General features: G+C 43.0%; 1 protein-coding gene across 3 annotated transcripts; it reads right to left on the bottom strand.

Annotated features, from left to right (window-relative positions):
• Positions 1-122: 122 nt before the first annotated feature.
• On the bottom strand, positions 123-6,475 carry prpf3 (PRP3 pre-mRNA processing factor 3 homolog (yeast)). 3 transcript variants are annotated; one of them, XM_053887153.1, is made up of 17 exons: positions 6,397-6,475; positions 5,963-6,116; positions 5,155-5,285; positions 4,447-4,602; positions 4,286-4,357; positions 3,973-4,205; positions 3,786-3,904; positions 3,482-3,669; positions 3,199-3,365; positions 2,993-3,075; positions 1,667-1,810; positions 1,487-1,586; positions 1,293-1,406; positions 1,100-1,218; positions 934-1,011; positions 808-863; positions 123-727 (listed from the first exon to the last, which is right to left on the bottom strand). In XM_053887153.1, exons 2-17 carry the CDS (start codon positions 6,105-6,107, stop codon positions 578-580), a joined length of 2,055 nt encoding a protein of 684 aa, XP_053743128.1. In that variant the 5' UTR covers positions 6,108-6,116; positions 6,397-6,475; the 3' UTR covers positions 123-577. The 3 variants fall into 3 exon arrangements, with proteins under 3 accessions (XP_053743128.1, XP_053743127.1, XP_053743129.1); XM_053887152.1 differs by having other exon boundaries at positions 124-727; positions 6,312-6,456; XM_053887154.1 differs by lacking the exons at positions 5,963-6,116; positions 6,397-6,475 and adding an exon at positions 4,992-5,056 and having other exon boundaries at positions 124-727; positions 5,155-5,219.
• Positions 6,476-12,338: the final 5,863 nt, after the last annotated feature.

Raw genomic sequence — 12,338 nt, 5'->3', positions numbered from 1 at the left:
ACACCCACGAATTCATTAAAAAAAAAAAACATTGGACGAGAGCACGCATTATGTTCACTGAGGTCGGTCTATAAATAAAATGTTGCCATACTCACACACGTTGAGGTAGACAAAAGAATTAATTCCATCTGATGTGATTTATTCATACCAGACTTTTGCAACATTTACAGCAACTATGAATCCCCGCCATGGGATAACACTGGAGTTGGGCAGATCAAGTGTTAAACTCACTTGCTGAGCACGTCACAGGTGGAGTTATGTATAATTGCAAGAAGAAAAGTCACATTGCTTCACGATAACCAGGTTCATATCGACCCAGTTGTCTTTATTCCCTCACATAAAACATAACACAATCCAACAGATTATGCGAATGAAACATATTCAGATTGATAAATTGGGGGTTATAATTAAAGACACACTTTCTAAGATGCCAACTGTAACATCCAGTGCCATGTGATGCTGTGAGCAGCTGAAAAAAATCTGCACGTCTTTATTGTTACACATCATCTAAACTCAAATGTGATGAAGTCCGTTTTTCCAAAGTGGGATTCTGGCAGCGTCAGAATGAGGTACACCTTTAGTCATCTGTGCTTTCTAGCACACTTTGGCTGAGGGCAAGATCCCAGTAATGTTCAGTACGATGTTTTTTGAAGTGTTCTCTGGCCATGCTCTCCGTAGGACACTGCTTGAACTTCATATCTCCAAAGCTGCGGTCTTTCGCGGTGCCCTGAGGAGGAGAGTCGTTTCAATGCATCAAAATCCAAAACAAAGAAACTTGAAGGAGCATATCAGCTTGTAGCTACTCACTTCCCAAATAAGCCAACACTTATTATTCCTCCTTGTGTCGTCATCTCCATTTGGGTCTAAACAGAACACAGCAATGTCAGCAAATACTGGTAAATTACTTTGAGCCCAACACTCGATGCACCTTACCGTCTCTTTTGGAGTTATGCTCCTCCCATTTGATACGGTGCATCATCAATCTTTTGAATTTTTTCTGCGATTTGGGACCTAGAATGAATACAGGGTCAGTGTCACTTTCATGCTTCAATGCATTGAAATGGCTGGGAAATGAAAGTATAATGCTCATTCAGTTCACCTCCTTCCACCACAACCAGGTTGACATCTTTGTGTAGTACTACAGTGCCCGTTAGGTAGAGCTGGCTAGCATTGGCCTCCACTTTAAACTTTTTAGCAGGGTTTTGCAGGTTACGGATACTACAGAGAGGCAGAAGGTGCGTTACTTTGACAATTCTTAACCACGAACAGTACCATTCGGATTAGGAACCAACCGGTAGACTGAAATGTGAACGCCATTGGAGAGGTCCTCTTTTAACTTTTTCACTTTCTTCTCTTTCCTTTGCTCTGCAGTGAGCTTGCGAGCTGCATTTGCCTCCTCATGAGCCCTTGAAGAAAGAGTTTAATTCACTATTACGAGGAGATGTCAAGAAATGAGTTGTCCACCGTGAAACAGTGAGTCACGTACTTTTGCCTCTTGGCCATCTGTGCTCTGACATGGGCTTCTATCTTTGTTGGGTCCTGAACCGCCTCCGTCCCCAACACTCTCATTAGATTGGAGATACGTACTGAAAAACAGTAAAACAACGGTCAAGGTTTGACATGCCAGACTTGTTATTGAACACGTGCTTGTAAAATGGCAGGGCACCTTTGGGTTCCGGTGGTGGCATCAGTCCCAGTCGGACCTTCTCCTGAACATCTTTTTGGCCTTCTCTGCGCGTCTGTCTTCTTAGTTTCTTTTGCTCCTTCTTTGTCAGATACACACCCAGAGGCACAGGCTTGTCATGGTCAACTAAGCAAACGAAAACAACATCACTGTAGCCACATAAAAAAAAGGATGTGCCCATGGCATGACACCTGCATTTTGGGGTTAGACAACACAGGACCTGTGTTTAATGGATCAATATGAAAACATAAAAACAGATGCACAAGGGCCTGTCTCATCCATGAATATGTCCCACTAAAAGCAACGGACAATCAAAAGCTTGTCAAATGTAAGAGGACCTGCTTCAAACAGAATATTCCTAAAAAAAAGTAAAGAGGCCATGGACCACAGAACAAACTATTACTCATGATCATTTTTAGGCTGAATTAGATAAATCCAATATTGACTTCTCATGCAAATATTTTCGGTGACATGTTGAAGTCTAAACTCAAATGGCAGGCGGGAACAGATTAAGCGAGTGCATAACGTGTACCTTCAGGGCAGGGTTTCCACCAGGATTTTCCCTTCTTTTTTTTTTTTTTTTTTTTTTTAACTGTGCCCCCCGCCATAAAAAACACACAACAGAATGCAGCAGAGAATTAAGTGATAGAGAAACAAAGAATCAGAGGGGGAAAATTTGACATTTACTGAATTGGTGACAATAATAACGCTAGCTTAAAATTATATGACGTGCAGTGCTGTCAGTTTGTTTTGAGGTTTCCACTTCATTTAAATACACCTGATCACCTGAGATTTCATGTTTAAAAAGAGATCATTGTTCTGAAGCCGTGGCATCGCTACATGCACATTTACATGTAGCAAAAACCCTGCCAGTATACTGTATAAACACAATCCAAAACAGGTAAACAAAGGGTTCCACAGAGAGCCGTGATCCACTGACGTCACATCTTCTGCATGTGGTCCTGCCAGACACTACAGCAGAAAGTTTTCACGTTGCAAAGAACCACAGAATTGGTGTTGTTAAAACAGTCACGAGTACACCAACAGTGTCAGTGTAGTATGTAGACAATTTGACCAAACCAGGTGATTACCCGTTCACTAGCGTAGAGCCACCATTCACAGAGAATGCACCACTCAGATGTGAATGTTTTGGACTCCTGACTCACTAGTGATGGCGCAGAGCAAGGAGAAATGAGAGTGGGGCAGGGCGCAAAAAAGGCTTTTTTCTGGCTGTTTGAAAGTGAAAGCAGTGTGATATTTATACAGCAATAACACTACACTTAAATGTATGCTGTATAACTAACTTACTTGGAGGGCTGATCTGGGCAGGGTGTTCAACCAGATTTGTCACACCGAAGAGCACAACCTCAGCAAGATTTGTTTCAGGGGTTCTACAAAGTAAGAAAAGGGTGAGTATGGCCCACACAAACGTCACAGAGGGTTATAACATTGAACAAAAGTAATCAAAATGGGAAATACAAAAGTATGTTTTGTCACCGGCTGTTGTTTCTTACACTTCAAAGTTGGTGGGCAAGATATAAGAGTCCCACCACTCAATGTTTGGCACCTCCTCATCGCCAATCTCCTTCTTGGGCGCAATGAGGGCCAGTTTAGTGGAAGTCTGAATTCCTGTCTTTCTTGCTGCCTGAGCAATTTCATTCTGCAGCTTCTCCAACTGGGCCTGTTAAATGAAGAATGTGGGATGAAAATAGATATTTTATTGTTGAAATTTTCAGCAACAGGAAATTATGTGAGTATGTTTCATAATGCACATTTTTAATTCACATTATTACCAACCTTTGTCCTAATTCGCTGAGCAATCTTCTCAAATCGTCCTTGTTCATGAAATTTGAAGCCTTTGCGAGCCCGCTGTGCTGCTGTTAGAGTCACCCTCCCATCAAAGTAGGAAGTGGATTCTAAATCATCCCCAGGCTTTTCCTTGAGCTGCTGACGGAACTGCTCCCTTTTGACAGCGCGGATGTTTGCTGCAGAAAAGGAATGCAACACTTGTTCAGGTCACAGGTTTGACAAAAGGCAACTCAAGTAGCTGCTTGAGACAGCCTTCTTTCATCAAGAGTCTCACAGTCCATTGCGTAACTACCTTTAAGTGTGGGCATGCGGTGTGTGAGCTCAATCTCTTTGCCTGTCGCATCCACCGTTCTACCTTTATCATCCAGAATAAGTGGTGTTGGCTTGTTCATTTCCTTTATTTCCACTTTTCTAAACAAACAAAATGTCTATTAACTCAATAGTCTTTAGCAAACAACAATTCACAACAATTCACTCACAGTGGTGCAATTCCCATTGCTTGCAGACTGGCAAGTGCTTGGTTCTGGGGTGTGGGTGTCCCCAAAGTACCAAGAATGCCAGTTTTGGCTGTCTGAGCCTGAATGCGAGCTTTGAGCTCTGCAGCTTTACGGGCCTTCTCTATAGCATCGTTCATGAAACTGACAGCCTGGGAGGGGCCGATAGATCCAACAGCAGCCGCGGAGTTTCCAAGAATCCGTGCCACGGGACTATCCTGTTGTGTAGAAGGCAAGTTAGTGATGCTTGTGATCGTTTTGATGGTATATAAGGTTTGGGGAAGAAAAGGGTTCACACCGAAGAGCCGAAACTTAGTTGTTTCTTTCTCTCCTCAATCTGTTTTGTTGCAGCCTCCATCATCTGTTTGATCTAAAGATAGAAATGATGACAATATTTAACACATTTAGTCGACTCCAAAATGATTAATGAATGAAAGCAGTTAACCACATATGCCCTACCTGCATTTTGGTGAGCATGCCAGGGCTCTCCGACGGTGGGCCTGGTATTACCTCTGGATCTTCTACCTCTTGAAAACGATGCACTCGTTTTCGTTTTGGGGCCGCTGCATCTCCAGATTCCAAAATTTCTTTGACAGGTTCAGTTTCAAACACATCCTAGGGGAAAAGGTTCATTTGGTCAAGGCACCCAAAACATTTACCAGCAAAGGATAACATAACAGCTGACATCACAGCAGCTGTCAGTACAGCTACATGTCCGACTAAGGTCAGAATTTTTAAAAGCCTATAAACACATTGTGAGACAGGAAATTTACTTTCTTACACTTGGACTAACCCGTCTAGATAATCTAGTTAGTAGCTCAATTTCGCCACTGCTGTCTTTCATGCAGAAAGCTCGGCTCAAACTGGACTGATGGATGAGAACTTTCACTATCACGTTTAAAATTGTTCAAATTGATTTCAGTGTCTAGTTACCAGCCCAAATGAATGCAAAGCCCCATACTGAAGAGGAGGGGACAAATTAATGAATAATTTTGATTTCTCACCTGCACGGCAACTTCTCACGACGCACTAACAGGCTTAATCAAGCTATTGCCTTAGTCTGAATATTCTGTGCATGTAAACAAGACACAGTGACAAATGGGGGACAAGAGCAAAGCCTTTTTCTGTTTGAATTAGAGAAAAAAACATTTGTGTGCACATGCTTACTTTTATCTCCCTCTTTCGATTTTTATCCCCTGTTCCTTTACTGCCACGGGAACTGCGCGTCTCCTCCATAGCATCAAAAAGTCGATCAACAAAACTGCCGGTTGATTCATCCAGGAAAGGACGCATCTGGTCTGAAAGAAACATGATTGAAAAAGTATTAAACATTATTCTTAAAAAAGTAGTTTTTTTTTTAACTTCCACAAGCTTTCTGTTTTTTCAAATATTTGAAACAAATATTCATGGGAATAGTTCATTCTGTCTCATTGTCATTGCACAAGTGACTCATCAATCTTTCGGATTAGCTGGTTAAGACTCTGGAAACCACTACAATCACAAATATTTAAAACGCAACACAAACTGGAATTGTAATATGCCGTATACTGCGCTTTTGCTGCTGATGCTGCTTAAAACGACACCATGGCAGAAATAAAAATAGAAGAAAATAGAACATTAACTTGAATGAATGTAAGTCGGATAGTTTCCAAAACAATTTTTAGTTTTTTTTAAAAGAACTTGAGTGAATATCTGGGTCACAGCACCAGATTAATATTGTTGTGGAATTAAGGCCTACCACAACACAATAATAAAGTTACAATACTGTTGACACATATTGCTACACTAACGTTTACCAAGGAACTTATAATAACCAATTCTTATGCATTAAATTATTCTACTTTCCTGCGGCTCTCCATTTGTCTGAATCGACACTTGACGTTATATGACACTAGCCAGGTGCCAGTATTTGTATCCTCGAAGTCTTTCATAGCCTGTGCAACATTAAATGACAACACGCAGTGCGTATATTTACCGGTCGTTTTCCGTTTGTCGTATCCCTTTCCAACACAGTGCAGCGCGGCAGTGACCACGGCGGGCTCAGAGAAACCCAGCACCTTCTTGACTGTCCTCTCCACCCATGGCCGCAAGTCCTCCGCCTCCCGTTTAGGTAGAGACATTATAATGCTCTGCCAGAGAATCCACGACCATCAGAAAAACGAAAGCAATTTCAAAAACAGTCAAGTCCCATTGGAATCTGGTTGCACCGAAACTCAGCAAGTGAAAACGTTCAACCACAATAAAAAAAATAGCTAAGAGCTAAGTTAACGTTAGCGGTTCGAGTTTAAAACGACTGAGGACGAAAGCAACTTTGTAAAACTTACAGATATATTCGGTTCCACGTTCTGCCCACCACATGTATTAAAAATATATATAGTAAAGTCGCAAGGATTTAAGCTGAGAGGCTACCAGTTGTATTCTTTGAAACTTTCTGTGTGCGATCACACGACGTTCCAAGCCGAAGCCCCGGAAACGGAAGTGACTGATATTTGTGTTCTATCTCGCGATACTTCCCGCGCAGTTGTAGTATGTGTGTGTTTTGATTATCGCCACCCACCGGGCTGGCGAGGGACTGCAAAAACCAGTGACGGGACGTTATGGCTCGATGGATCTGGAGCGGCTCTGTCCCTTGCGAAGCGGGAAACGTTACTGCGGAGGGGGCGTTCTGATGCTCTAAGATACAGACCCTAAGATGGGTAAAACCCCCCACCTGGATAAGGAGTTCATGTCCAACCAGGTCAGGACATCCCCCCTGTTTTGTGACCGAGAGTCATGACCTCTGAGTGGATACATCACCAGAATGTTCAATCAGAAAAGCAAAAGTAAATGAACAAAAGTCGATACAATATGTAAGGACCTAATCCCGCTGAATATTCCTTTGAAGCATTATTGATGAAGCGCTTCCTTCTCCTCTGAAAGTGTTGACACAACGTCTGCTTTTTTGCACGAGTCAGTGCTGCTTATCTATTGACTAATCGGAGGGTGAACCCAGTGCCCTGCTCGCAACATGTGACTGTCAGGTGATCTTCATTTCCTTCAACGCACGCCCACCCCCCTCATTTTGCTCTATCTTTACAGGATGTGGGTCATCTGAGTGCAGTTGTAGTAGTGTTAGCACGAACGCAGTAGTAAGCCTGAGGCAGCACCAGTTTGCCAGATCTTCCCCCTCCCTCTCTGCACACACACCCACACTGACTCGCCGGGTCTCTCGCCGGTTTGAACTAACTGCTCAACTGACCAGTGTTGGGAAAGTCAGTGCACGCAACACGACAGGTTGCCCGGAGTCCACTGTCATTAGTCATGTAACTCCACTTTGCCCTGCAAAAACGCCATCGGCAAGACCCACTGCCACACAGCTCACACTGCGAGCTATTTGCTTGGTCGAAATGATTCTAACATTCAGTTCAAAGAGTTCAAAACTGTTCAGTGGAAACGCTGTTTAAAAAAACAAGGGGAATCTGAAACGCCCATTCAGGGTTTCAATTGCTGAAATTGGACACGTGCCATGTATTTCCTGAAATATTATACCTGTATATGAGCTACAGTATTGTCCTCTCATCCCTAACCGTTGGATGATAACAGGAATTATTTATCAACGGCTGGCTTATTCATTAATCCACAAGACTCTAGAAGTAAAATTTCGACTTGTCGTTTGAGTTGTTTATATTTTGTGAATGGCTGTAATTTACTACTTAATGGATTTTGTAATTCATTCTAAGAATGTGTCTTTTCATGACTTTTCTTTGTGTACATGTTTTCCCTATATATTTATTAATCTACATGCCTTGTTTATTTTTTTCAGTAAAATTCTTCTTGTTGTAATACACAGCATCTGTCAATACATTTCCCCCTCATTATGTCCGAATTGCTTTATATACATTATACAGACTTTATACAGACTCTTCCATAATAATGTGTGAGCGCTTGCAATATGTAAATGCTTGGAGAATTTTAGCTGGCAAAATACCACATGCCACAGACACAAACAGTCAAGCCATGAAGGCACTTCAAGTACAAAAACTAAGGACTAGCAGGGAAACCTGGCTCCCTCAGCAAACCCTACCACTTGGTCTATATTGGCTAACCCCAAACTCCCACATGTCATGGGCATGCCCCACGGACTCCTCCCAACTGTGCATGTCCAAACACCTCACCAGCTGGGCATCCAGGAGGCATCCTAAAAGCTATTTGACTCAGTTCTTCCTTCACCACAGCAGGCCAAGTTCCTATGATGGAGGACGCGCCGATTCCATCTGTCAAGCACATGCTCCATCTTTCAGCAGCCATTGTTATAAGCAGCCCAAGCTATTCCTCCTCTGCTAACCAGGATAGCTTAAAATGTCATTTCACCCTTATGATACTAGCCACATGGTCGTAATGTTTGGCCTATTCTTTAGCTCTCTTATTGTGATTGCGCTACCTAAATATCTGCGTCATGATCACATGGTCAGTGGCTGAACAACACGCCCACCTTCCCAGTTCCCCACTGGGACACCACCATGAATTCCTCATTGGCACCCCACATGTGCTATGTAGCCCCCCCCTTCCCTCACCAGTCTATTATGTAATGACACCTCAGCACATAATACGACAATACCAGAGTTATTTCTCTATACAACCAAGCGCACGGTGAAAACACAGCAACTCCGGCTCACATGGACACACACATGCATCACATCATTACATCTGCTGGTATTATTTCATTGCAAAACTTTAGATTTCCTGCCGTTGAACTGCAAAGATCCCGCAAGGAGAACGTTAGTATGGAAGTTATGTAATGTGCCGATTCCTCTATTCAAAATGATGGTCATGTTTGGGATGGTACATTTCATCAGGCTGCCCCACTTGTGCTTCATTGTCTGTGACAGGAGCTCTAAATCATCCTGGAAGATCTGATCTCAGGAGACTCTGCTGTCTTCTCCTCACACATGGCCAGCCAGGACCCCATCAGTACAATCCAGCCAGGGCACGTGCTCAGCGCCATACTTGCCAGAGGTTTCTGTGCTACACTGTTCTCACTGAGCTGTGTGTGCTTCCTATATGAATGACTCATTTTAAACCCAAGTGGATTGATACAAAATAGCTCAGCATCATGGGAGTCAATTTTTTTTGGCAAAAAAATAGATTCTAAAAAGGAATACAATAACATAACAATAATAATAATGATAATAAAATCAGTCAGTTATTATATATTTTCTTAAATCATTATTATTCTATATTAATCAGATTTTAGTCCATATACTCTAAACATTAAATAATAGGCAGGTAGGTAATAGGGAAACACCTTTGTCAGATTGCTGAATGCAAAAAGGAAGTTTTATTTTATTTTATAAAAAAAAACCCATTATGATATGAAGATGTATTTCTATGATCCAAAAGTATAATATTGTGGCAAAATATAATAGATCAATAATTATAGGGGAAGTACATTCAAACATACACCTTTTCCAAACAGAAGACTTTATTCTTTTTATTCTTTTTTTTTTTTTTTTTGCTTTGACGAATAATGACAGAGGAATGACAGAGGAGGTGTCAGCATCACATCCAGGTCGCAGTTACAGATGAAGATGTTGTTCGCCTGTAGCTCGGCGATGCCCCAAATATCTCACACAATGTCATGAGGAACACGTGCGTCCTTGGGAGAAAAAAAAAAAGACGGTGGACCTGATATTAGTTTCTAAACCGTGTCCCCATCAGAGCGATGGGGGGCCACCGATGTTGTGCTTCCTCTAGTGAAGAAGAGCGGAGCGGCTGTGATTTACATTGCCGTGTAAATTTAATGAGAAGGGGGCTGTTTTGGGACTAGCCAGGACTGAAAACCCCCCCGAGGACACGGGGTGAGTCAGAGCATGTGTGCCGCTTCCATGTCTGTGTGTAGCTGTGATGTCACAGTCCGCTCACGTGGTTACACATGAGAGGAATTTTGGAATAATTAAACAACCCCATTGTGTCAGTGAAAGACTAACACGACTTCACGGGGGACGGCGAGCATGGGGGGCACCGATGTCTGGACCCCGTGCAGTCACATTCATACCATTGTCCCATCTAGCAAGGGTAGGGAGGCCTTCAAGCAACCCAGAGAGCATGGAAAGATATGCCAGATCCAGAATGACACTACGGTTTACAGGTATTTTAGCGCAATGTCACACACATATTTATCCATACTATCAATCCACCAGAGACAGTTTAGACACTTGCTGCCTGAGACAATCTCAGTCCATAGTGTTCCTAGTTGGTCTTCATCAGCCAGCTCGCAGCTCGGCCCGACACCTGCGGTTGTGCCCACTTGTGTGTCTCAGGCTGATTCACTATTCACCTCCGAGTCCCGCAAGCCCTCTGAGTTACTGGGGCGGCCTCTCTTCTTCAGAGTTGTGGACTGTAACATGATAAATAGGTGTCAACAGACTGGGGTCCCGAAGAGACCAGACGGGATTCCTCTCACCTTCAACTACATAGGTGCTTCTTTCTGGGAATAAGTGGAGGAAAATGAATGATTTTTTTAATCATTTGCTTTCCCATTCAATTTTAATGCACCTATTTTACTTGTCCTATACTCTTCTATAGTATCAGATTAGATGCTGAGGCCCCTTGAGAAAGTTAGCCACCCCCTTTGGTTAAGCAGGATAAGAGGGATAAGGGGGCAAGTGAGTTCAACACTGCTGCACGCACACACATGAAGGCAGCCCACACGCCACATTCAGATGACATCTGTGATGAAATTCACGCCTACATGTTGTTGATTCTGATGCACTTCCTCACTACAATGAAGACGGCTGAATGACGGCAAACTAGTTACTATAGTTATGATATGAAAGCTGCGTGGCCTTCAAACATGTGCCCTCTACTCATCCTATCCTGTTGCCCCTGGTTTCCATCCTTCACAGGAGAAGTGGGGTAGGAGCGGCAGGAGGGCAGGGGCTTCTCTGCTAAAAACTGCATGGAGACAAGGGGGGGCTGAGGGGACTGAGGTAGGAGTGAGAGAGGCGGGGGGAACCAAGTGTGGAGGGGCGGTCTGCTGTAATGTACAGTCAGTGTGTCAGAGACGAGCCCATCGCCAAACCAACCAGTAACTAGTCCGCTTGAAGGTGCGTGAGCGTGTGTGTGTTGCCAGGCTGACTTCATCCCGACTGAGGAGAAGCAAGCCGACCACACCCCCTAAATTCTGCAACCCCGCTGCCATGTGCAGTCTGCATGAAATGTGGGGAGAAAACAGAGCTCTTTATTTTGATATCTAGCCAAATCAAGTAGGAACAACTAGCTACCCAACTTCCAAATATTTCCATCGTGGTAATATCCCTGATATTCACTTATCAGTTCTGCTACTTGAAGGCTGGGTTCACAGGTGCCAGTCAGTCATATATAGACAGACCTGCTTGTTTTTGGACTGTGGGAGGAAACCACAGCTGATGGCACACAACCATATACACCCTCGCCAGAAAGGACAGGTTCACAACAACAATCAAACAACAATCAAAATTCCAACTGTAATGATCCAATTTTGATGCAGTCCACAGTATAGTTTTTTTCTCTGGGAATTATGAGGCTTTAATGTTGTTAAAAAAGTGCTGATTGTGTAATCTGGGAGATCAATTTGTCCCTTATTTACTCCAGAATTGTTTGTTATATCAAACTCCCAAGTCAGAATGGAAAATCTCCTTTAGATGGATGGAGCTCATTCAGAGAGGGATGACCCGCCTGTTAGCTACATCAAGTGATCAAGTGATGCTCTGTGGATAAAAAGATATTTGGGTCTAACTCTAGGAAGGCGCTCATCGCAGGCTACTGTCCGCTGTACTAGTCATAGAAGTATTTGAGCCTGTGTCAAATGCCGGGCTCTGGGGCCTGATGAAGCCTATGGAGTCATTTTGGGGCCCATGACAGCTCGAGATCAAATTCTTCAGTGAGGTTGACCACAACTTGCACTCCAATGTTTGTGTTTGACTGGGTTCACATATTTTGACCAAACAGTTGTGTGTGTACTAGATGTAAAGTATACACAAAAAACTGTCATTAAAAAGCATGCTACAATATTTCTTGATACCTTAACTCTACTCAGGAGTTAGAGTCTAAATCTTGAACACATTTTAAATTAGTGTTTTTCTTCGCATGGTGTTTGCTCTCCGTAGTAGCAGCTGGTTCAAGGATCAGTCAGCCCCCCTCCTTGCTCCCGCCAGGCAGATTACTGTAGTCTCATACACGCCGCTCCTCCCACTTCCAAATGTACAGTCTCCAAAATCTGCTTCAGTTAAGCAAGGGCTGTAGCAAATTCCATCACCGGAGATAACGCTCCAATAAAGACTCCACAAGACAATATTCATTTTCCAAAATTTATTAAAAGGTTTTTTCTTTTT

Source organism: Synchiropus splendidus, chromosome 15 (genome assembly GCF_027744825.2).
Source record: "Synchiropus splendidus isolate RoL2022-P1 chromosome 15, RoL_Sspl_1.0, whole genome shotgun sequence".
Taxonomy (NCBI): Eukaryota; Metazoa; Chordata; class Actinopteri; order Syngnathiformes; family Callionymidae; genus Synchiropus; species Synchiropus splendidus.
Note: the sequence above shows the minus strand (reverse complement) of the source record. Positions and strands in the feature narration are given on the sequence as shown.

Bases quoted from the DNA above. Each gene is read 5' to 3' on its own strand.
- prpf3 (XM_053887153.1), bottom strand. From the start codon at position 6,107: ATGTCTCTACCTAAACGGGAGGCGGAGGACTTGCGGCCATGGGTGGAG. The intron at 1,012-1,099 runs GTGAACTGAATG...TATTCATTCTAG, and splicing joins CCTGGTTGTGGTGGAAGGAG to GTCCCAAATCGCAGAAAAAA. The intron at 864-933 runs GTAAGGTGCATC...TGTTCTGTTTAG, and splicing joins GCATAACTCCAAAAGAGACG to ACCCAAATGGAGATGACGAC.